We start from the raw sequence: 24,251 nt of genomic DNA, 5'->3' as shown, positions 1-24,251 counted from the left end.
ACTGTTGAATGTTAATTAAAATTAAAAATAAAAAAGCACGCGGACGTATACGTGTGTGTGCATAAAGAACCAGAGTCACAAGACACAGAGGAACAAGTAGAAACCAGGTATTGGACTGTTGCAACCCATTAATTTGTTCATTAATACTTGAGACCCAAGCTATCTAGGCCATTCTGTACTTCATGACAACCAGTTTAAGGAATCGGTTGATAGCACAAGCGATCTCAAATCAATTCTTATGCAGCAGCAGGTGAATCAACTGATAAAAAATGAGAAGAGATCTTATAAGCAATTTCATCCTTCTAAATAACGGCGTTTTAGAATTCAAGAAGTTAGAATTTCAAAAGAAGAGGAGTTCAAAAAAAGTTAGTAATGAGTTGGGAATTTTTTTATTGTCGGATCATTTTAAATGAAGTGTCACGAATCCAGTCGAGAACTTGAGAAAAAATTGAGGAATTTTAAACTAGAGGGCTTCTTGCAACTCAGGAGTGTTCCTTTTGTCATCGCTGCGGCTCTCTTTTTCTCCATCAAGCTGGTTGTGTTCAGCCCGTTCAGGCTGCGTTTTAACTTGGGTTTTGACAAATTTTAAATATATTTTTTTTTTTTAAAATTGAGTGTGGTTTGTACCTTTTAAATCGTTTTGATGTTCTGATATTAAAAATAATTTTTTAAAAAAATAAAAAAATATCATTTACATGTATTTCAACACAAAAAATTATTTGAAAAACAACCGCTACCACACTGACCCACACACTAACAATACTATGGTAAATGCATATGTGCCTTCAAAATGCATCGGGAGTAGCAACTGGGCAAGCAAGCTCTAGTTGGACGATGATTGCTTTCCATACCTGCTCTAAATTAAGAAACTCATGGGCCTGCATCGGCAGAAACAGCGCTTCTAACTTGAAAGGTGTAAATCTATTAATCAGATTCTAATTTTATTTTTTTATAATTATTAATTTGATTTTTATAAATTTTAAAGTTATGAAAAAATTTATATAATAATTAACTTTAAAATTTATAAAATTAATTGATATATATAAAAGCTAACCGGGATATTTTAAGTTAATTTTGTTTTTAGAACGTTTGTGTAAAGCTTATTAAAAATTCTGTCAAGTTGCACCCTATAAAAGGCTACTGAATTAAAAACCTCTAGGTAGGTAAAAGCCATCGACAATAAGATTGGTGATTATCAAGAAGTCAAACGGCGTGATTATCAAGAAGTCAAACGGTGTCACTTTTGAAGGCACATATATAATTAATGAACAAGTAAAATTCATAAAAAACGCGGTAGCAGCCACTGATGATGTATCATCAAGAACTTGGCCTTGAAATACTTTGAATTAGGTTAAGAAAATCTAGGCCTGTAGACAAGTTCTAAGGCAGGCAGGAAACTAGTCTAATGGCCAGAAAAGTCGATGCTTTCTCATGCCACGAAGGCAGCCGTCGTGAAGAACACTTCTTCATTAATGAAACGTCATTTTCCTTTTTTATTGCTTTGTCTTTTTCCCCTTAATTATGAGTTATCTTTAATTTATACATTATTTTGTTAGACGACTCTCTTATACGTATACGTCGTTGAATCACTATATATCAAACTGATCTATGGTATGAACGGATTCGAATTGATCTCTACAAGAGACCAACCAGAGAAAATTAACAAAATACTTTATTTTTAAAAAAGATTTATCTATTCAAATCGAGAGCAATTTCAAATCTCATATTTGTTGCCATTAATCTCATTTTAACAAAAAATATATTGTTATCCATAAGAAATAATTAATTAATGGTGCGAGGAATATCCGTGTTTCACAAATAAGTCATAATTTTATGAATATAATATTTTAATTTTGATACTCTCGGATCAGTTTATATATAAATCTAATTAATTAATTGTAAGACTTCATGGTGACCATTAATTGTGTGTATTTGTTATAAAAAAACAACAAACTTAAAGGTATTGATTACTAGAGGGCGTTAGAGAGGTTTAAACTTGAGCAATTTAATGTGAAATGTATTGACAGGCTATTGATTAATTTCTATCAATTTGAACTCAAGCAGACAAATAAAAACAACACGTCTTGCTTTATTTGCCACCATGCTTTCTTATTATTTTCGAAAGAAAAAAAGGAAACGGCCACTTGATATAGTTTAGTTTAAACCCTAATTGCCCATGTGATTAAGAATGGAACAGGGAACAAAACAACAACTATATTGCTTTCGTACATTTGACCGAAGACAGCCACTATGATCCGGTCAATCTTGATTAATACAGCCCGTCGTCGTTGTATCGACTATATATGTTCGTCCATGCATGATGGGCTCTTTCGATATAAACCACGCTTGAACATACAAGTATTGCAGAAGGCACTGAGATAATATATAATCTTATAGAATCGTCAAGTCAGAGAGAAACAAAGAGATGGCCGTCGGAATATTGGAAGTGAAGCTGGTGAAGGCAAAAGGCCTTGGAAACCCTGATTTCTTTGGTTTATCATGTTACTGCTCCAGCTCTTTGAGTATGTATCTTCTTTGTTTTTTCCAAATTCATCTTGAGTAGATCAGTTGTTTCTAATATCTTTGATTTATCGTGTTCTTGCACTTCTACGAGTGTGTATCTTGTTCGCACTCCAAATTCATCTGGAGTAGTTTCTGATTTCATTTCGTCCATCGTGATTAAATTTCTGTTTTTTCTTGATTTTTTTTTTAGCAAGAAAACTCTTTCTTCTATTTTTCATAATTAAATTTCTATGCCATTTGTATATCTACTCTCAACAAATCCGTTTCAAATTAATTTAGATGGTTTTGAGATTTTATTAAGTGTATTTTTAGTAATATAATGCATAACGTTTTTTAAAAGTGTTTTTTAATTGAAAAGATATTATGCTTCAATATTATTTTTTATTTTTAATATTAGCAAATCAAAATAATAAAAAAATTAATTTAATATTTTTAAACAAAACATAATTCGAAAAACATGCACTAAATGGGTTGGCATTAAAAACGTTAATGAATAGGCTAAAAAGGGACTCCACTTTTTAAACATTAACTTTTCAATTTTGTATATACCAATTCTTTTAGCATGACTTGGAAAAGAAAAGCATTGAGTTTTTTTCCTTGAACACTGAATATTCATTAAAAGTGAATTGCAAATTTTTTTATTTTTTCGGTTATATATGAATGTGAGCTCCGAAGATTTTAATTTTGATACGATGGCAGCTAACATGGACCCATATGTTCTGGTAAAATACAAAAGCCAAGAGCGCAAGAGCAAAGTAGCAAGAGGTTAGTTCTTTACTTACTCAAACTGATGTGAATTTTAATATATCTTAGTTTCACAAGAAAATCAAATTGAAAAAAAAAAAAACCCTAATCTAATCTTATTATATGCTATCTTCTGTTGATGGCATGCACTAGCCTCTAAGCATTATCTACCCCTTTGACAGATAGACTTTGAGAACAATTAATTAGGCTCAAACAAATCAATTAAGGATTATTTTCTTGATTTGACCCATTTCAAATCACGAAAGTTCCTTGTGCTAGATGGTGACCAACCAGTGTAGAAATTTCCCCAGCAACTTGCGTCAATAAGGTCTTATTTTGACAGTCAAATTTGTAGCCGTCTCCTAAAGGAATGCGCAATTCTTCATTGATCTTTGTAAATGGATTACAGAAGAATTAATCTCCATTATTGCCAACAGGTAGTAAGGAATAGTTGTACTTAAAATGTCTTTATTGGAAAGGATGTGAGCAATGTTAATGAAATCACAATTCACAGCTCATGTTGCCAATAAATTGGTTAGGGTATACTTTGGTTTGTATTGACAGCAAATATTACAGACATTAATTTATAGATTAAAATTAACATTGTAAGTGAAGGCAATGTTGCAATGTCAATTATACTATATAATATTCTTTACCTCTTAGCATGCAATTTCTAAATTCCATGATTGATCCAGATTTATTTTAGTGAATATTGTTCAACTGAGAAGCCCCTGGTAAAGACAGATTGTAACTGTACAAGGCATGCACAGCTGTTTTACAGACGAAGTGCTTTCTTTAAGTAGCTTCATATCAATGGTGCAGGTCAAGGTGGGCGTCCAGTGTGGAATGAGACTCTTACATTCAAGGTAGAGTATCCAGGGCAAGGTGGCAACTATAAGCTCATTCTTAAAATCATGGACAGGGACACCTTCTCTGCTGATGATTCTGTCGGCGAAGCCACGTAAGACACTGTTACATATGTGTGTGTGGCGAATGTATATTAATTTATAGATTAAAATTTCCATTTTCAGTATTTTTTTGATTTCTATATGATATATATAAAGCAAGTTAGTGTGGAGCGATGCATTTTGGGTTGATTGCAAATAGCAAGCATAGCTTTAACAGAGAATATGGAGGAAAATATACTTGAACTAGCAGGAGCCAGACCTAAGTAATGCTTGTCATTAAATTCATTTAGTTGAGAAATTTGCCTGACACCATGCCAAGAGTTTGATACTAACAAGTAAAAGAAGCATGAAAAAATTACTTGTTCGATTTTTTTCTTAAATTTTATCAAACGGGATAGCCCACAAGCAAAATAAATCCATTAACAGCATCAGTTCTGAAAGAATCTTGTTAGATTTATTCCAATCCTTTTCTTTTATGCAGGATTTACGTTAAAGATTTGTTGGCATTAGGAGTGGAGAATGGAACTGCTGAACTACAGACTCAGAAGTATAGAGTGATTAATGCTGACAAATCTTACCGTGGAGAGATTCAAGTTGGCGTCACCTTTACCCTCAAGGTAATCCATACGTTTGATGATTAGATGATCGATGCATGATGGGTTTATATATATATATATATATATATATATATATATATATATATATTAAAATCAATTGGACAGTACTAAAACTTGAATAAAATAAAAATAAAAATAATGCACCTTGTTTTGTTGGATTCTCTGCAGGCAGAAGAGGAAGATGCTGGAGAAGATTATGGTGGATGGAAGCAAAGCTCCGTTTAGTTCGATTTTATTGCCACTGTTCATAAATGAATCCCCATGCTTTGCAACACTTTGTGATTTGTAAATTTTTTATTTGTTATCTCGGATTGGACAAGATTATTTTTTCCTTGTATGTGTAATCATTGCACATGTGTTTTTATCAACACGGAATTTTTTATTTGTTATCTCGGATTGGACAAGATTATTTTTTCCTTGTAAGTGTTATCATTGCACATGTATTTTTATCAACACGGAATATTTTTTTTTAAAAAAGACTTGTGCATTTTATCTCTGAGACTCTTAACGTTTTTTTCTATCTTAATGACCTCGGGATGGTCACATATAGGGGAGCCAAACGGATTCGGAGGCGGTAGTCCATATTGATTTGAAAGGATGTATATTTTCAAATCAAAGAAAAAAGTATTAGTAATTTGGATGGAGCTGTGGTAATTTTATAGTGATAGGGAAATAGTTAGTGATATATAAATAATATCAATGAATTTTATATGAAGATATTTTTATTATTTTTGGTGTGTTATGGATTTATTATCTATTCTATTTTTGTTTTAAAAAAAAAAATTGAAACATATAAAATAACTAATAGTATATTATTAGTTATTCTTTTAGCTTGATATTATGTAAACAATTTCGTTGTTTTAGAAGATAGATGGGGGAAATTGACAAAAATACATGTTTGCAATCATCTTTCCAACAATAATAGAGGGCAATTAAGACCTTTGGAAAGTAAGTCAGAATTTTAAAAATTTAAAAGCTTTTTTTTTTTTAAAGAATTGTTAGATGTTATTATCTATCCCATCACTTAGATCATGTTTGTTATTGTAATAATAATAATGTTTTAAAATATTTTTTATATGAAAATATATTAAAATAATAATTTTTTTTTTTTATATTAATACATCAAAACCATCTAAAAAAATTAGAGAGAGGAGGTAAAGACCTGAGATCGTGTCCTCTTTGTACGTGGCCAACTTCCTGAGGTTTGTCAAATTAATAACGAGCACTTTTAAGTTTTAGACGGGACAATATAAAAAGAATTAATAAAACAACTAAAAAGCTTGTGAGCCTCCCTTAAAGTCACGCACATGAGATTTGTTGTAACAGCTCATTTGAGTTATTTTATTGGTTTTTTATTTTATTTTTATATTTTTTAATTCTAAAATGAGGGGTTATTTAATTTTAGACTTTATTATTGAGATACTGATAAATCAATTTTTATATTTTTTATTATATAATAAAATAAAATAATTAATTTGATCTATTAGAGTTAATATTCTGGGTTGCAAGTTTGATATATTTATTAGGATTAATTTGACAAGATGTCTTGTTTTACTTGAACTTGACTAATCAACAAAATCATATGGTGTAATTTATACATTATTTAATTTAAAACTTAGATAAAAAAAAAAGTTGTGTTAAGAATTTTTAAGGTTAATTAAACTGTTATAACAACATTAAAAAGCTTTTCATATTCTAAATATATATTTTTACATTTTTTTTTCATCCCGCAGCAACAATAGCACAATAAATAAAGTAGTGATTGCTAATTGCTAAAATGACTTGATACTTTTTGCTATATAAAAAAAAATTAAGTAAAACATTTCTATTACATTGTTCAGTTACCGAAAATTAAAATACATTTGATCTAAGTTATGGTTATTTAAAACCCTGGAAGAAAAAAAATAACTATACAGAAACATAACATTACATTTGGAAACTTGAATCATGCATCTATTTCTCTAATTATAAACAGGATTCCCAATTATTTTTTTCGATCTCAAGCTAGTAATTTAGAGAATTCATCCCATCAAATTCTTGTGACCAAATTAAAAAAATCCATCCAACACGCGCTATTAAATTGATGATGCAATGACGAAAATGAAAATAAAAAGAAAAATGGCAGCAGCCATTAATGACGCGTTGACGTGAAAAACTTTCAAAACGAAGTTTAGGCTCGAATCAAGCAATTTCCAAAAGGCGCTTCCAGAAACAGTCGGCCTCTCCCACACCTTTCAAGGCAGCCATCCCGAAGAACCTTCGTAGAAGTTAGAACATTCCCTTTTCTTCTTTTTTTTTTGGCCTTTTTTCGAGAGAGGGTGGTTTTTATATGGAAGTCAAAGGAAACATGCGGTTATAGTCAAATTAGAAAGCATGCAGCCATAGCATATAATCGGACGGCGCCATCCAATTTCCTGCGGATTATCGGTGTTCATAACTGGTTTTAATTAGTATAACCATTCAAAATAATCATAGAAATCGTTGCAGAAATTTGTAAGAGGTAAAAAATGTCTATATCAAATGCAAACTTGCTTTGATAGTTAATTAATTAAGCCATTATTATATCCACGTCCTTCGATATAAAACAGTTTAATATAAATGAGCAACTAGATCTATGAATTGGACTGGTGGCCCATGAAAAACTAGAAGAGAAAGAAAGAAAGGATTATCTTCTAACTACGTATGAATATTATTTAATAGGTTTCATCATTTTAGCGGTAACGGCACCCCCACACCCGCCACTTGACATAAGTCTTTTTGTATCTTGTAGCTTTCAATAATCGTTCATCTGAATACTTAAAGTCTGGTGATAAGGGGTGTTTGTTACTCCAATTAAAAGATAATTTTTTAAAATATATTTGACTTGAAAAAATATTAAATTAATATTTTTTAATAATTTTTAATAGTTTTGATATATTAATATAAAAAAACTCATAGGATCATTTTAATGTTTTTTTTTTTTAAATTATTATTTTTAAATAAAAAACACCTTTAAAAACATGTAAAAATAGAAGCTAAAAAAAACTAAATTTCAGTTAACATAGAAGAATATCTTTTTTCAAATAAAAAACAAAAACTAGCTCTCATCATTTGGAAAAGAAAAAAAAAAAAGAAGAATGAAATGATTTGACCGAAGACAGGCAATGGTTGGTCATTCTTGAATCTTCAAAGTCCGTCATTGTATCATCAAGTGCTATATATTTGTCCATGATGGACTCTTTTTCGATAAATACCAGGCTTAAACCAAGTCATCACCAAAGACCCTTGAATCGGAGTCTTATAGAATTATCCTACCTCAAAGCCTGAGAGAGAAACAGAGAGATGGCTAGTGGGATATTGGAAGTGCTTCTGGTGAATGCAAAAGGCCTTGGAGATACTGATTTCCTAGGTACAATCTCCATGTTTTTGTGTTTCTTTGTCTATTTGTTTCTTTTATTTAGAGTTCCAAGTTATGTCAAATATCATGTTTTTTTTTTCTGTGTTTTTGATCCTGTCATCGTCCCTTTCTTGGTGCTTGCTGTTCTGGTTACCGAAATGCGTGTCGTGATATTTGGCTCCATCTGGTTTTTTCTCGTTCTTCATCCTACTTTCTTGGGGTTTTTTTTCTTTTCTATTTTTGGCCAGAAATCTCATTTCTTTCATTGAATTGCCATTTTTATGTCTAGTTTCAACTCCAATTCAGATAAAGGTGGTTTTGTGATTTTATCAAATGGGCTGCAACATGGAAGAGCAGACCATAGCAGTGAAATGATGAACAATTGCCATTCATAACCGTATATCATGAACAATTAAACATATATTAGTGAAATAATGTGAAAATAGCCATCGCCTGTCTTTGGTAGACTTGTGTAGGGACATAGATACAATCCAGTTACCGGGAGGGGAGGATCAACGCCCACTCTGTAATCTGACCATTAAACACACATACTTATGCCAAAGGCAGAGACCTGTGCAGGGATGAATCCTCTCACTGGAAAATGAAATACATTGACAACTAAAGTCTTTCCTTTTTTAAAGTTCTGAATGCTTGTGAACTGAAGATTCTAATTTCTGTATATTTGATATGATGGCAGGTGATATGGATCTATATGTTATCGTGCAATACAAAAGCCAAGAGCGCAAGAGCAGTGTAGCTAGAGGTAATTGGTGCTTTGCTTACGCAAACTGATATTTAATAATTATCTTACTCTATTATATATACATATATACACTTATCAGATTCAAAAGTCAAAACAACCAATAATCCTTCCTTGGACCAATTCCAAATCACAAAACTTAGTTGGTCACTGATCAATGCAGGCATTGTCCCAACCATGGAGTTTAAGCCAGTCAATATCTGTAGCCTATGGGATATGCAGTTCTTTATTACCTTTAAAAGTATATAACAGAAGGAAAATGCTACATAATTGCAGCAACTAGTACATGAATGAATCCAGGCATTATATGCAACTATTATATTCGAACAGCAACAATGCCTGCATTTTTAGCATTGCAAGCAAAAGCGATGCGATGTTAACTTTACCATAGTTTTTCACTCATTCATGTGCAATCATATTCTAAGTTCACCTTTATTTATTTCAATGATTGCTCAAAGGAAACGCAATCAAGAATCTTAAACAATCATACAGATAGAAAGAGGTAAGGCTAGAATTTAATTGTACGCACCATATTTACAACCGGGTTTTTGTTTAAATTAACTTTTGCTCTGTGAACATATCAACGGTCCAGGTCAAGGTGGTCATCCAGTTTGGAATGAGAGGCTCACATTCAAGGTAGAGTATCCAGGACAAGCTGGCGAATATAAGCTCAGTCTTAAAATCATGGACAAAGACACCTTCTCTGCCGACGACTTCATTGGTGAAGCCACGTAAGACATATTAGTAATTAGAATTAGCTTACCGATTACAATTCTGAGTTTCAAAAATCTCCCCCCACATATAAAGCTAATTACTGAGGCAATACATTTCGGGTCGTTTTATGCACTTGATCTACCGTTAGAAATCATGCATATAAAGCTTGCTTTGAACAAAAAGGAGGAAGGTGTCATAGGAGCCAGGTCACTAAATTCGACAAATGAAAAGCCTCAGGGTTGCTTCTTAAGTATTATTATGCAATTTATGCTGTAGGGGCAGACTTTTGATTGATGTACCGGGGATGAGAAAGTGTCTACAAGAAAAATGAATTAATAGAAGAATCCGAACAGAGTTACTATTTTTATTCACAGATAAATCCAGTAATATTGATAAATGAAGGTATTTTAGGCATATTGTTATGTTTATTTCTCCATTTTTTGTTCATGTAGGATCTATGTGAAGGATTTGTTGACATCAGGCGTGGAAAATGGATCTGCTGAGCTACATCCCTGCAAGTATAGGGTGGTTAGTGCTACGCAATCATATACTGGAGAGATTCAAGTCGGTGTCACTTTTACCCTCAAGGTATATATATATATATTATTCCTGCATAAGTGCACGGTGTTTTCTTTTTCTTGGTTTCTCACTTCTCTTAATTAGCAGGAGACTGAAACGTTTTTGTCTCATCGAATGCTAGCATCAATGTTTCTAAGCCCGTTTCCACCTTGACTAACGGATTTTCTAGAATTCTATAGTGGTTTATGGTAGCTAACAGATGATGATGCCCCAGAAAATGATTCATAAAAGGGGGAAAATGATACTCCTTTAGATCTTATAAGCACCATAAAGTTTAGCTAGCCCAAGCGATGCATGAAGCAACAATCAATGAGCATTGTTGGCTATAAGTCTAGACAAAATCAAAATCAAATCAAATCAGTGTTAAAAATTGAATAACAGAAGTACATTATGCAATGCTGCCTGCCATTGTTTATCTTGGTTGATTAATGCTGTGGTTGATTGTTGTATTCTGTAGGAGGAAAAGGATTATGACGGGGAACAGTACGGCGGATGGAACCAAAGCAGTTTTTAGGTCTCTTGCTAATCTGTTTGAGATGAACTTCCTAAGCTAGCACTAGCTTCTATGATTTGTTTTTTTTTTTTTGGAAGCCTTTGCAACCCTAAACCGGGAACTCAGTAATCTTGTTCCTCGTATACTGCACATGAGAGTCTCTCCAGCTCAAGGCTGCATGGCATTGTAGTGTTTCTTTGGAAGTTTCCCGTTTTTCTCTTTTCTTTTTAAGATTTTTGTCGTTGTTGATATTTTCTGCTACTTGAATTTGTATGGAATCGCTTATTTTATTTTACTGTATTTATTTATTTTGGTTATCAAAGAGAAGCTTTAACAAGAGACTTATCAGAAGAAGAGAACACGAGGTGTTAATTGAACTGCAAATTTATCGGCATGGAATCTCATACTTAATTATATGCTCATACACAAAAAATAAAAAAATTGTATTTAAGATTTTTTATATTTGATATCCACTTAATTACAATCATAAAAAAACACTAAAAAATTATTGAATTTGATATTTTTAAAATGAAATATAATTTTGAAATAGATCTACAAACAAAAGTTATTATACTCTTGATCACTCGCTAGGAAAACTTTAGATTCTTCTTAGGAATTGTTGAGTTCCCTGAAATGAAATAAAATTCCCATCATTATCAGTCACTGTCTTGTTAGATAAAGTCGCTCGCTCTTTGTCTTCTCTCTCTGTTTATTTATTTATTTATTTATTTGTGCAATTCGTTTTATTCTCATTAAAATAAATCATTACAGCAATTAGTAATTACTTACAGTAATTTACAAGGCAGGAAAATGGAAGGGAAAAAGAAACTTTTCGAAAAAGTGCTTCGAATTGTTCATGGGTTTCACGTCTGCCACTACAGCACTTACAAATTGGTCGAAATTAATGGATGACCTGTATGAATGGTGTTAGGATCATGGGATGGTCATGCATTTCACTAATAACATTAACAACCACGACTGCTACCACCGCCACCAATCACAGCTAAAGATTCTTCCACCGCAGATTCTCACTATCCCTTTTTGCCATCCTCCATCCCCCCATTTTTTCACTTCCACTTCAACGTTTGATATCTTCCAACTTCCTTAATGGCACCCACGACTGTCCGACTGTCCAGGTGAACCTTCTATCTCTCTGTTTTAATAGGCACCCTCTTCTTGTAACTTCCTTTGCCACTGTTCTTAGATTGTAGACTTCTCTTCATTTTTTGGCCTTGCAAGAACAATGAAATTTGAAGACTACCTTGGGCAACAGAGTGATGAGAAACAGAAAAGAGTCGATCTCGAGGAGGAGGTGAAGAAATTTATTTCGATCATTTCTCCACCTAGCCTTTTGTTCTGTGTAGCATATAGGAGTAGAAGCCAAAAAATTGTCATTAAAGGATTACTAATGGTGGCTTTGGCTTGTAAACGTTGCAGGTCGAGAAATTGCAAGCAGAATTAGACGAGGAACAGGCAATAAACAAGGTTCTGCAGTGTGCGCTCCATGGTTCAGTGTCGTCACATCCATGTCTTGCCACGCTGATACCACCCCAAGTAAGAGCAATTAAGTGGACATTGCTATTACTCTTTCTATAGAATTGATGTCATAAAGAGGATTGGTGCGTGTGCAGGTTCAGAGCCTCCTTGCAGAACTGGCAATGGTGGAGGAGGAGATCGTATGGCTTGAAAGAAAAGTTGATGAGCTGAAACTCAACTTGTATCAGGAGAGGAAGCAGAACAAGGAATGGAAAAGGCAGCCGCAACAGCTAAAGAAAATGAAGCAACAAAATCAATTACCACCAAGCGGACTGGAAAATCGATCAGTGCTCGAAGACGATTTCAATCAGCTATCCAGATCACAACATTATGACGAATACAAAAAAGAGAAAATGAAATTCAGAAGACCCTCTGTAGGTTCTGCAGCAGAAATGTTAAGCATGTTGTCTACAAGTTCCACTAGTAAGCTTGCATGAACATTCCTTGAGCCTGGCTCAAGTTGTTGAGTCTTTTTACTTTCTAAGTTTTGTCAAAAAGTATACGAAGGGAAAAAAAAATACAAGGAAAATCCACTTTTTTATTGTCTCCTCTGTTCTTGTACTGCACAGAAAATGAGAAACCAAGGAGGCATACAGGAAGAATACAAAATGAACACCATATCTGCAAAGAAATTTGTAATGAGAATCCAAATGAACTGTCAGAAGAACTTGTCAAAAGCCTAATAGGAATATTCCTTGAGCTACACCAGGCACCACCACAAGATACAGAAGAATTAGCTATTGTTCCAAAACTTAGCCTATCCTGCATGAATTCAAAGGGCCCAAAGACCTTGTTCAACTATAAAGCATCTATCTTTCCTTTCAACCACAATGAATCAAACCTCGACCCTTACCGCATTATGCCAGATTTAGATAGCACTGTCAGGGACATTGGGCCTTACAAGAACTTCATTCAGGTAGAAAGAAACTCGTTAGATGTTCGTCGTTTATCAGAGTGTTTACCAATGGCCGGAAAATTGAGGTGCTTACTGATTTTCTCAGGGCATGATGATTTTTTAGACACCGATAATTCAAATTTCAGAGTTCCTCACATGTTCTATTTCTGTTCCTCTTCCAGGGTTTTAATCCGTAGACTATGTAACGTTGACTTGACATTCTTGACCTACAAGCAGAAGCTAGCATTTTGGATCAATATCTACAACGCCTGCATAATGCATGTACTGTAAGAAATCTCAAGTTTCATCTAGCAAATGAGAGGAATGTCTGTCAAATATTTAATGAGATTCTGCTTGTCATAAAATTTCAGGGATTTCTAGAACATGGGCTACCTTCGTCACAGGAGAATCTGCTGGCAACTATGAACAAGGTATGTCAATTCGTAGACAAACCATGGATTAAAAAATCAAGCCTGAATTGCCCAATATTCGGCTACACAAACATTGACATGGCATTGTGCTCAACTATGACCACCTGCTTCTTTTTTTTTCTTTTTCCCAGTTACGGTAACCATTAGTAAATTAATGGGACTATGCTAATCCAGGCTGCAGTGAATGTGGGTGGGATAGTGCTGAATGCTTTAGCCATTGAACACTTTATTCTCCGGCATCCATGTGAACCAAACCACGTAAGTTCATAGTTATCTAATTATTCATTCTGTGCATGGACATAGATTGATGGTTCCCTGCCACGTTTCAGAATTTTCAAAATTGCATGCCTCCTCCAATCCATCTTCTTCTTTTTTTTAATTGCTAAAGATCCTATAAACTTCAATGTTCTCATCTGAGTATATAGTACACTCACAACACCCTAAAGAAAGCTAAAACCGCAAGGCTTAGATTTTCCATTTCAAGGTCAACAGCAACGGAATGGATATCACATCCGATTTCCGGCCATGATGCACACTCATCTCCTGCCTTCGCTTTATATAATAGTTGATAAGGTTATGTTTTCGCTTACAAGGGCCATGCGGATGAGAAGGAAATGCTATTACGGCATGCTTATGGTCTGGGGTATCCAGAACCAAATGTGACATTCGCTCTTTGCCGAGGAAGTTGGTCCTCGCCCGCAGTAAGTGCATAATGCTTTTAACACTTGATCTCTAAAATCCATCTACTTCGGGCCACGAGTGTAGACCTGTAAGTTTTTTTTTAACAAAATGGGATCTGATATTCAGCTGAGGATCTATACCCCAGAAGAAGTGGTGAATGAATTGGGAAGAGCAAAGGTGGAGTATCTGGAAGCTTCAGTGGGAGTTACATGCAAGAGGAAGATTGTGGTGCCTAAGCTTTTGCAGTGGCACATGCGAGATTTTGCAGATGACATGGAATCATTACTAGAATGGATTTATAGCCAATTGCCACGCTCTGGATCACTGAAAAGACTTATGATGGAGTGCCTAAATGGAGAATCAAAATTTCCGTTGACAAAGATGGTAGAAGTTCAGCCTTATGAATCAGAGTTTCGCTACCTGCTGCCCTTTTAAGACTCGCTAACAGAAAGTGAGAAGTCCTACCACAACTGCTAATGTCTGCACGTGAGTTATCAGTGCCTAGTATCTCAAAGAGCAAAAGAGCAAGGATAAGTTGTAACTAGCTTGAGATCTAACCAGCTCCTTTCAAATATTTAGAATGACTGACCTAATTTCAGACTTCTAGCAAATGAATATCAATTTCGACAGCCAAAACTGATGTCAATTCTATAAATTTGTATGATCTCGTGTAGGAAAATAAATAGGTTATTAGCCTTTATCAATACTAGACAACAGCCATAATGTAATATGTCGAGACCAAATAAATGACGATGCCAAACGACGACCAACTATATGAAAGCACATTCTTCTACGAAGCAGTAAAGCAGGATGTTCATAACATTGGACTACTTGGGGTTCTCCGAGCTAGTAATGCTTTTATCACACTGGGAAAATTCCACGAACAAAGGTTTGGCTTAATAGAGACAACGAATCTCTTGTCCATAAGAAACAGAAACAGCAAATGAAATTCAAAGGGAAAACAACAGTATCATATCAATAAGAACAAAGAAAACCTTTCAACAATAACAATGACAAGGATCCAAGCGATTTCAAGTTGCATAAATGATTTCGAAGCTATACATTTGTCTGAAATAAAAGAATTGGAAGGCAATATTCAAAGTATTGTGAGCAGCTACAGAAATTAGCAAGTTCAATTACAGTTTAACACAATGGCATCAATCAAATTCCCAGTATTTCACCTTTTTTATCAAACCCAATGATCAATGAGTTCACTATTTTGATCACAATCAACAATTACAAGCAAATAAAAAGAGGACTCAACTAAGGAAATTGACGATCCTATTCAACAGATTTAGGCCAAATACAGTTTCCTCACAGTTGACTTTTACCAACACATTTAACGGTTCAGAGCATTTACCTTCAGCAGTAATGGTAATTAAGCAAGGCATTGAGTTGCTCAGAATTTCACCACTGAATCGTAAGCACAAACCAGAGACATCATCATGTTTGGCAGAAATTGGCATGTCAACAGATACGAGAGAAAAATTTGCATTGCTAAGCATCTTTAATGCTAGGCTTTCACAGACCAATAGAAAATTGTCTTTCACTAATGCATTGTCACCACTCTCCTTGTTGAGCTCCCCAATGTGGTCTACGAAGGTGAAGCTGGCACGTTAAAAAAAAATCCACTTTGGTTAAGAATGCTCAATGTAGGTTTAAAAAAGAAAAGGAAGATAAAACCTTGTGCTGTCACTCAAAGAAAGAAATTTCCAATATAAAAGAATCTCCTTTCTTCTATGTGTGTGTACGACGCCTTTTGCAATTGCTTCAGTTCGTCATGGGAAGTTAGAAGTGAAGCTTTTCAACATGTAATGACATTTTACAGCATCTATCAGTATAAACGACATTACACATATATTTTCTTGTGTTATTCCATCTTGACTGTGCTACATCAGGAAGGAGGTGGTGAAATTTCAAGATAATAGAAGTCTCCTACTCATATCATTATACTTTAACAATCATCAAACCCTCAAAGTCCAGGAAGAATAGACTGTTTCTTGCATCCTCCCAGAGAATGTGAGATGAACTTTTGATTTACCAAAATGAACTGTAAGGAGATATGTTTGATCTTTGAGAGAACCAACAATGTATTTCTAAATCCAAAAGTTCAAAGCAAAAAAAAAAAAATTGTCCATGCATGTTTTAGACAACTTTTCTAGATTCACAACCAAAAACAATTAGATCACCAATACAAAAATGATGCTAACATGACAAAGCAGAAAAAAAAAGCATAAGCAGATTTTCTGAATATGAAATATAAGTCATTCATTTCCTTATCTCTCTAAATATCAATTATGAAGAATAATAATATGCCAAAAAAAATGAGCTGACCTCCTGGTGTACTCGAACATTCCTGGGAGACGAGATTCCTTATTTGTGAAAGCTTCAACATCCATTGGAAGTGGTTTCACAAAATATCCAATGTCAGGCCGCAACTTAACAGAAAGCTTCTTGCCATTGCAATATAACGCCAGCTTCAGAGGCAATAGATGGTGATGGAAACAAACATAGACAATCTTTTTTACTGTCTGACCAGGTTCCAGTGAAGCAATCTCTTCCATAGGAACCAGTGTTGGCACATCCTTATGAGATGGTGAGCTGCAGTATTGAGATAAAAACAGGTGGCTGTAATTAGTGCTTAAAATCCAGTAAAACAGAAGGGCATGTTATATGGTCAAAGAAACCTTGGAGTTATGTTAGATGGGACAGACTTCCTATGGTTGCCTGAAGATCAAGTTGATTGGGTACCCCTGACCACTTAAGTATGAAACATGACGGAAACCCAAGAAAGTCTACTAATCACAAACACAAATCTAACAAAAGAATGCCCAGTTCCAGCCAATAATCCACATTTACAATAATAGGATACCCAAAAAACTCCTAGTTGCATGAATACTTGGAATTAGAAATCAACTAGATCACTAGCCCACGTTATGCTGCGGATTGGATCAAAAAAGTTATTAACATAAAAATATATCTAGATGCTACTAATATTTTTTCTAGTAGAAAAAATATTTTAAACCGTGTGGAGATTGTTTCAATATGACCCGATCAACTTGGTTGGTCCAAAGACAACTCAGATAATCGGTAAAAAAATTGTTTAACTCAAAATAAATATTAAAAATGATATTTTTTTATAAATATTGAGACAATAACATATTGGATTGAGTCAGGTCAACCTGGATTAATATGCCAATTTGCATGCCGGGTCATGAGATTATGATAACCCCATAGAAAGCAAAAAAAAAATTATGAAGTCTAATTTCCAATAAACCTAATGTTGAAGGATAAAATTGAAAAAAAAATAACAAAACTAAAAAATAACCCGAGTCAACCCGGGTTAACCCCCAATAAAAACAAATTAAAATAAATTACGAGTCTCAATTTTTAGACAAGCAAAGATTAAAGTTACCTCTCAAAAGAATCTGAAGCTTTGCTTGATTCCTCATCCACCAAGGTTACTTCTGAAATGGTCTCATCGGTACAGTTCTCAAAGGAAACTTCTACACTAACAAGTAAGGGTGATATGCTTGAAATTTCTGGTGAAAATGAATAATCCACCTTTAATCCATTTCCATTAGCAGGATCTAAGAGTCTGTAGCTTTTAGGTTTAACTCGACTGCTAATATCCCTTATGGAGATTCTAGCTGAAGATTTACGGAGTTGACTTTGTTCCGATGTGCTCAGGATTGATAAACCAGGCTGCGCATCTAACCATGTCTCTAGAGATCTCTTTGACATCAGCTCCTCCAAATCAGTAGAAGCAGAATGAGGGGCTCCATTCTGATTTTGGTTAGCATCACCAGTATCTGACAATTGAATCAATGGATCAGTGTTGTCAACCTCACTTGTTGAACTAGTCTCATCACCGCCACCATCCGCACTTGAAACAGTCATAGAACGTTCAGAGCTATAATCAGAAGCACTTTCCTCATATGATGATCCAGATAATGAGTCAGTGCCATCTGCCCCCTCACCTAGTGTGTCCACACCATGAATCACATTTGTATCAAGCTCATGATCGAGAACACTGCAAGGTTTTGGGAGAGGCTCATATCCTGGAGCTGCATGAAGAACTATCTGTGAGAGAGATCCAGGAAGATAGACACGATAATCCATACTTTCAGGTGACAGTTTTCTAGCTTGTCCCTGAAACATGCATTCTGCAAGTACTTGTGGCAGGTCCTGCTTCTTGGGTGGACAGTTCGTACCTAGCTCCAGCTCTCCACTATCTAAACTGCATGGCAGAAGTTTTTTCAAAAAGCGAGCTCTGTCACGAACATCATAGTTCAAATCACATTCAGCTAGTTCAATCACGTAGCTCCCTAGTTTTTTTAATGTCTGCATTTCTTCCCCTTTTGCACCTGATAGCACCTACAGGAAAAAGGTGACTTGAATAGAATGTTTTCTTCAAGGCATTAAACTCAGAAGACCAAAATTAATTCATTCACATTGAGGTTACAACAAATTTAAGAGAGTAATAGAAATACAATAAGATAAAAAAAAAAAATCTTGAGTCCCGGTTTGTATTTACATGTGGCATACCCAGCAACTTGTTACAAATATGTGGGAAGGGTATCTCTCTACAGCAAACTATAAGGCACAAGTCCATCATAGTTTCTGAGAGAAGTACAAGAAAAGTATTTGATATACCTTAACGGTAGTGTTAAGAATCTGAAGCTTTGTTTCCAATGCTTCTGAAGTAAAGCTCCAAGCAAGATACTTCAGTACAATGGTTAGCATCCTTGGGATTATCTCCCCTAAATTCCTGTACTCTCCTATCATCCAAATTATTGTTGCACGGGCTGCTGGCACTTTGATTGAATCCAAACTGCGGACCAACTGGATTACAACCTTTAAAAGCAAAAGGACGTCACTTTAAAATGGTAAAAGAAAATATCTAAAAGCAAACCTGTGATTCAAAAATATGCCATAACATCATGCAAGTGTAAAGTAACGATGGTGTGCAGAATCAGTTGAGCTAATTGATTGAGGAATAATACAGTTTGAATAAATTGATGATAATTGGCAGGCATGAAGCAATAGCCTGAAGGGTAGAAATTTTCAACTTTAAAAAGAAACTAGTTTTACTGCGGAATAAGTGGAAAAGTAGAGAACAGGAGGAAACTACAGTGTAGAAGCCAAACAACCTTCCCCACCCCGATGGCAAGCAAATGAAGGAAGAAACTAACATCCATGGAAAACTTGAACACAAAGCTCCCTTTAATAATTAGAATAAAATCTTCCAAATCCAAACATAAATTAGCATAAGCAACAAATTGAAAGAATCACGTGAGTGCTGATGTGAGAAGTAACACAAGACAGGACAGCAAACACTAACCACATATACTGCTTCTAGCATCGGTCTTTTTTATAAATGATAATATCTCAACAGAATGAACAGTCAAAGGAAGATAGGCAAGAAAAGGAAAAGAGCAATATACCTTTTCATGAGTGGGGGGATCTTGTGTAATAATTGATTTAATTGACATTATAGCTTGAATTAGAATACCAGCTTCTCCATTAGTGGACCCAGGGTCACAGGTTGACAAATCTGCAGAAAGGCTGTTGCTTAAGAAAACAATAAATAGATTATCTTTTTTCATTTGAAAGATCTGTGGAAACTGACCCTGTTTAGCCAGAGCCAACAGTCCTTCCAAGCATGTGCTTGCCATACTAGGAATTTGTTTTGCACATAAACCAATAGCAGCAACAGCGTCAGCTGAAAATCTCCTGTCTGGATCTCTAATGTAATCCTGGCAATAAACTAAAGAATTAGCATCACCTCAAGCACTGAAAGACCATGTTGATCCTTATGACACAAAAAATTGCAAATGAAAGCAAAAGGTAATGAATAGAGGCCTAAGCATCCTACCACTTCTAATGTTTTCGTGCATACATGTGCGCACAAGTATGTCATGAGATTCCTTTTATTTTATGTATTTATTTTTATTTTATTTTATTGTTACTGAGGAGTGAAGAAGTGAATATGTCAACAAGTCCATGAAATACATTGATGTAATTGTGATCACATAAGTTCTTTCTCATTCCTTTTGAAATATTATTCAAAGATTAAGATGCTATTTACCTGCTTGAGCATTGTAATTAATTCTTGCTTTGATTGCAAGTGATACAAGTACTCTTACAACCCTATGCTAAATTTCATCTGACTTATTTGGCACTACTCCTATTCTGCAAATTCAAACCTCAACACTACATTACTATATAGAAACACCATGATTTAGACAGCTTAGCACTCACTTTAAAGATGCCTTAAAGCATCCTAAAAATGCAAACATTAAGACAGTGGTACAAGGAAACAGAGCAAAGGGTCATTAAGAAAATACTATGAAAATGAACTGCATAAAATGGCAAACACCATAAGCAACCCTTCTTTCTCCCCATAAACAAAAGGCTAAGTTATGTAAGAGGAAATTCTGAGGTCAAGAGCATTTTATAAAGCACATGAAATATCGCAAAAATGTGATTTAACATTCTATCATCATGTCAAGGGAATGAAAAGTCAAACTGGCAAACTTCCTAGGAGAAGACACCTAACCATCAGACAGATTAAAAAGTGGGGAAATACCTGAAACTCTTTGAAGATGGATGAGATAGATGAATCAGCAGCGATAGAACAAAGAATCTCCAGCTTCAGAGCTTTTATTTGGTATGAATCTGAAGAAACTACAAAGAAGTCTTCGAAGTACGGAGAAAAGATAGAAGGCATCGCTTTAGCAAACACTTGAATGTTGCAAAGGACCTGCAAAGGTAATCACTATAATTATTCTTACCTTAGTACTGATTAAAGCTAAAACTTTAGTAAACACTTGACAAAATCCCATGTACTATCAGGACATTTACATCCATGCATATCTTGAATGCCGTAGGATCTTCCAAGAAAAATATATGGTATCATGAATCACCTACTTGTATAGCACATTAAATGACTTTCCAGTACATTATCCATATCATTTTATATGTAAGACTATAATATGGATCACCCAAGACAGTAGCGCCACAAAGAACCAAAAGTTAGAAAACAAAGGCATGTCAAGAGCAAAATAGCTGATGGGTATATCAAAGCAAAAAGCTCCCTTGGACAAGCACTGTACCTATTTGTAAACATCAATGTAATGTTTTTACTTAAATGCTGAAATGTTGATTAGTAATCACATTGAATCTATGCCAAATTAGCAAATGAAAAAACCATACCATCTACCATCCCACTCGATTAACAAGCAAGCAAAAAAGCAGAAATTCTACACATTAGTTGGGTTTTAATCAAAGCTCTAATAAAATTCCCTTTATGGATCTCATTTTCCCAGAAACACAATGTTCTCCCTTTTCTCTCCAACAAATTCACTGATTTTCACACTCACGTAAGCAACCAAAGCACCTCAGCACAATCTCAGCCCACACCTCATGGATTACCTTCTTGAAGGTGATGACAAATAGGTGTGCATTATAAGAAACAAAAGCAGAGAAGCATAAGAGTTATATATTAGCATGTACACACATCAATGATCATTATAACATGTAATAAAACAGATGAACACAGGAAGTGGAAAGTACCACATATTTTGAAGTGTTAGATGATCTCAGCAAAAACAAAAGTGGTTTAACAATTCTTTTGACTTCCTCCCTTGGAGCCATGATCCAGTGTACACCAGCTGCTGCCACAACCACTGCACTATTGTTGCTCCATAGCAGAGGAGATGTACCCTGAAGTAGGATTTTCACCTCATCATTACTTCTGCCAGACGTAAATTTTGCTTCATTGAATTCAAAGGAAATCCTGTTAGCATAACTTGACCTTGACAAGTATTCATCAGGCCCTTCAATATAACATCTACAGATCGTCCGTGCCAAATCAGAATCATACTCCCCGCTCGTGCCACTGACATCATTTTTAAATGCAAAGTCATCATCTGAATCATCCTTTTCAGAATGGGATCTTTCTCTTCCATGCAAAGAGAACATTATGGATTCTTTCACAAGGCCATGCCTTGCTATTGCATAGCGCAAAAGTATTCCAATCAATACTATCTGACCCCACTCTTCCACATCGGGAAGAATCTCACATAACCTTCTATATTTTCTCCCAATCAAAGAATAATTATTTGGACACACAGAAGTAAACGCCGCCGCAGCAGCTCCAACTACTCCAGGTGAACTGTCGCTTAACAATGTTCCAACAATCTGCATAAAACAGAAAACTATGAACTCATCAACTAAACATAATGGTAATATGTAGCACCTCCATGGCTGAGATAAATTACAAGCTCCCAATTTACAAATTAAATGAATTTCCTACACATTTTACTACACAGATAAAGGAGCGATGTCACGGAAGAATTCGAAATTAATAAAGACAAACCTCTTCAATCGTAGAGGAATTTTCCTCGAGGCACAAATCATGCAACTTAGGAAGAGCATTGGCAGCACATTTTCTCACATAAACAGCTGTATCCCTGGCACATTTTCCCACAGCCACCAGAACAAGTGGTGCAATTACATGTAAGCGAATTCCAGCCATAGTACGCAATGCCCATGCTCTCACCAGTGGATTTGTATCTCCCAGGTCCTTTTGGAAGGAATTGATTGATAGCAATGCTTCATTTGGACGCCTGAAAATAAAATTGAAGTAATGCCAAAATGCACTGTCCACCTTACATGGTTGTTTATTGTTGCATAAGTTCAATTTATATCCTCAGATGTGAGAAGCATGAAGCATAATAGAAATAAAAATTGATTGCTTACGTACTTCTCAGCATAGTGTAGCAGGTACAAGTAAACCAGCTTCTTAACTTCCAGTGATTGAGATGCCACATTTTTAACAACCTGAAATTCCCTTTGATTAAAGAAGAGCAGATGAGATAAGATATATACTCCGTTTATAGAGTATCGAAAATGTAATTAAATCCTCGAGCCAAAATTCAGTCCTAATTACTCGAGTAACACACAGTAAAACAGTAGAACCAGACACAACATTTCAGAAGCAATGAGTCTTGGATTGCACTCCTGTTATAAGAAAAATTTTAAAAATATATATTTTAAAATTAAACTTCGAATGAAATGATAAATGAGAAAACCTCATGTTTACCCCTGTAGTTTTGGTTTATAATTAAATTAAAATGGGTATCTACATCTAGAATATGTAATTAATCGTGAAAATAGATTCCCAGGCAATCGAATTTCTCGTTTCTTCAAAAATCAAACTCGAATCATTGACCACTCATCACTCAAACAAGTAAAGCTGATAACTTAAAATTCCAAAAAAAAAAAACATAAAAGATTCAATATCCAAATTCTTATTTCCAAACAGAGATTAACATGTCGCAATTTAAAAATGTAAGCATAATTAGTGCGATTGCATTGAAAATTCAGTTCCAATTGATTTTTAACAATTTTTAAACTAGAGAACGAGGATAGATGTAATTTATACGGACCTGAGGAAAGAAATTGGAAACGTCGAAGCCTTGAGCGATGAGAGCGAGGAGGCGTTTAAGAGCTTCGCATTTCTCGGAGTCGAATTTGCTATCGAGTAAGGGTGCGATGTTCACGTCTTCTGGATCGTCGTATAAGTGAGCATCGGTGCCGAACCGAAACATGAGTGTTGATGCCTTGCTCAGTGTGTCAGCTGTGGCACCAAATTGTGTAAACATATTTTAGTGTTTTTCAGTCTTTTTAAGATTTTTGCTTTAAAGTTCAAATTTATGAATTGTACAGGAAGATGGTGATTTGGTTCTTGTAGACGTAAAACTGGATTGTGAATAGACAGTCTCTTCGCCGGAGTTTGGAATTGGAGAAGTGGCCTGTTTGGATGAGAGTCTTGGTGGAGACTTGTTTGAGAATATGAATCCTGCCTGGCCTGAGTGAGTGCTTGTTTGGATTTAGGAATTGAACTACATGGGTGTTGTTGGGCCGTGGGGACCTGATTGTGGGCCATAATGCTTCATCTTGGTGCCATTTGATGTAGATAGACTTG

At 34.9% G+C, this 24,251-nt stretch overlaps 4 protein-coding genes across 8 annotated transcripts; 3 read left to right on the top strand and 1 right to left on the bottom strand.

Annotated features, from left to right (window-relative positions):
* Nucleotides 1-2,339: 2,339 nt before the first annotated feature.
* Nucleotides 2,340-5,160, top strand: LOC118059712 (16 kDa phloem protein 1). The gene is made up of 5 exons (XM_035072657.2): nucleotides 2,340-2,522; nucleotides 3,223-3,288; nucleotides 4,090-4,228; nucleotides 4,657-4,792; nucleotides 4,961-5,160. The coding sequence occupies exons 1-5, from the start codon at nucleotides 2,426-2,428 to the stop codon at nucleotides 5,015-5,017; spliced, it is 495 nt and encodes a 164-aa protein (XP_034928548.1). The 5' UTR covers nucleotides 2,340-2,425; the 3' UTR covers nucleotides 5,018-5,160.
* Nucleotides 5,161-8,013: 2,853 nt separating this feature from the next.
* Nucleotides 8,014-11,051, top strand: LOC118059711 (16 kDa phloem protein 1). Of its 2 annotated transcripts, none has more exons than XM_035072656.2 (5): nucleotides 8,014-8,180; nucleotides 8,866-8,931; nucleotides 9,521-9,659; nucleotides 10,095-10,230; nucleotides 10,309-10,630. In XM_035072656.2, exons 1-5 carry the CDS (start codon nucleotides 8,114-8,116, stop codon nucleotides 10,372-10,374), a joined length of 474 nt encoding a protein of 157 aa, XP_034928547.1. In that variant the 5' UTR covers nucleotides 8,014-8,113; the 3' UTR covers nucleotides 10,375-10,630. The 2 variants fall into 2 exon arrangements, with proteins under 2 accessions (XP_034928547.1, XP_034928546.1); XM_035072655.2 differs by lacking the exon at nucleotides 10,309-10,630 and adding an exon at nucleotides 10,679-11,051 and having other exon boundaries at nucleotides 8,016-8,180.
* A 257-nt stretch (nucleotides 11,052-11,308) lies between these two features.
* On the top strand, nucleotides 11,309-15,132 carry LOC118059710 (uncharacterized). 2 transcript variants are annotated; one of them, XM_035072652.2, is made up of 10 exons: nucleotides 11,311-11,850; nucleotides 11,954-12,026; nucleotides 12,152-12,268; nucleotides 12,346-12,673; nucleotides 12,820-13,231; nucleotides 13,328-13,427; nucleotides 13,517-13,576; nucleotides 13,751-13,834; nucleotides 14,170-14,277; nucleotides 14,384-15,132. In XM_035072652.2, the coding sequence occupies exons 1-10, from the start codon at nucleotides 11,822-11,824 to the stop codon at nucleotides 14,690-14,692; spliced, it is 1,620 nt and encodes a 539-aa protein (XP_034928543.1). In that variant the 5' UTR covers nucleotides 11,311-11,821; the 3' UTR covers nucleotides 14,693-15,132. The 2 variants fall into 2 exon arrangements, with proteins under 2 accessions (XP_073267965.1, XP_034928543.1); XM_073411864.1 differs by having other exon boundaries at nucleotides 11,309-11,850; nucleotides 12,820-13,427.
* A 100-nt stretch (nucleotides 15,133-15,232) lies between these two features.
* On the bottom strand, nucleotides 15,233-24,130 carry LOC118059709 (AP3-complex subunit beta-A). Of its 3 annotated transcripts, none has more exons than XM_035072649.2 (11): nucleotides 23,713-24,130; nucleotides 23,028-23,104; nucleotides 22,641-22,890; nucleotides 21,836-22,462; nucleotides 20,850-21,023; nucleotides 19,890-20,016; nucleotides 19,705-19,814; nucleotides 18,914-19,114; nucleotides 17,673-18,634; nucleotides 16,592-16,858; nucleotides 15,233-15,865 (listed from the first exon to the last, which is right to left on the bottom strand). In XM_035072649.2, the coding sequence occupies exons 1-11, from the start codon at nucleotides 23,926-23,928 to the stop codon at nucleotides 15,517-15,519; spliced, it is 3,360 nt and encodes a 1,119-aa protein (XP_034928540.1). In that variant the 5' UTR covers nucleotides 23,929-24,130; the 3' UTR covers nucleotides 15,233-15,516. The 3 variants fall into 3 exon arrangements, with proteins under 3 accessions (XP_034928540.1, XP_034928541.1, XP_034928542.1); XM_035072650.2 differs by having other exon boundaries at nucleotides 23,028-23,114; nucleotides 23,713-23,852; XM_035072651.2 differs by having other exon boundaries at nucleotides 22,641-23,114; nucleotides 23,713-23,852.
* Between the last annotated feature and the right edge of the window lie 121 nt (nucleotides 24,131-24,251).

The sequence above is a fragment of the Populus alba genome, chromosome 10, assembly GCF_005239225.2.
Source record: "Populus alba chromosome 10, ASM523922v2, whole genome shotgun sequence".
NCBI classification, from domain to species: domain Eukaryota; kingdom Viridiplantae; phylum Streptophyta; class Magnoliopsida; order Malpighiales; family Salicaceae; genus Populus; species Populus alba.
This window is presented reverse-complemented; position numbering and strand designations above follow the sequence as displayed.

Coding starts and splice junctions, on each gene's coding strand:
- LOC118059712 (XM_035072657.2), top strand. CDS start 2,426: ATGGCCGTCGGAATATTGGAAGTGAAGCTGGTGAAGGCAAAAGGCCTT. Junction 2,523..3,222: donor TTACTGCTCCAGCTCTTTGA/GTATGTATCTTC, acceptor ATACGATGGCAG/CTAACATGGACCCATATGTT. Junction 3,289..4,089: donor CAAGAGCAAAGTAGCAAGAG/GTTAGTTCTTTA, acceptor TCAATGGTGCAG/GTCAAGGTGGGCGTCCAGTG.
- LOC118059711 (XM_035072656.2), top strand. CDS start 8,114: ATGGCTAGTGGGATATTGGAAGTGCTTCTGGTGAATGCAAAAGGCCTT. Junction 8,181..8,865: donor TGGAGATACTGATTTCCTAG/GTACAATCTCCA, acceptor ATATGATGGCAG/GTGATATGGATCTATATGTT. Junction 9,660..10,094: donor GACTTCATTGGTGAAGCCAC/GTAAGACATATT, acceptor TTGTTCATGTAG/GATCTATGTGAAGGATTTGT.
- LOC118059710 (XM_073411864.1), top strand. CDS start 11,822: ATGGCACCCACGACTGTCCGACTGTCCAG. Junction 13,577..13,750: donor TGCTGGCAACTATGAACAAG/GTATGTCAATTC, acceptor ATGCTAATCCAG/GCTGCAGTGAATGTGGGTGG. Junction 14,278..14,383: donor GAAGTTGGTCCTCGCCCGCA/GTAAGTGCATAA, acceptor TCTGATATTCAG/CTGAGGATCTATACCCCAGA.
- LOC118059709 (XM_035072649.2), bottom strand. CDS start 23,928: ATGTTTACACAATTTGGTGCCACAGCTGACACACTGAGCAAGGCATCA. Junction 21,024..21,835: donor CTAACACTTCAAAATATGTG/GTACTTTCCACT, acceptor TTACCTTTGCAG/GTCCTTTGCAACATTCAAGT. Junction 18,635..18,913: donor TTCTTAACACTACCGTTAAG/GTATATCAAATA, acceptor TTTTTCCTGTAG/GTGCTATCAGGTGCAAAAGG.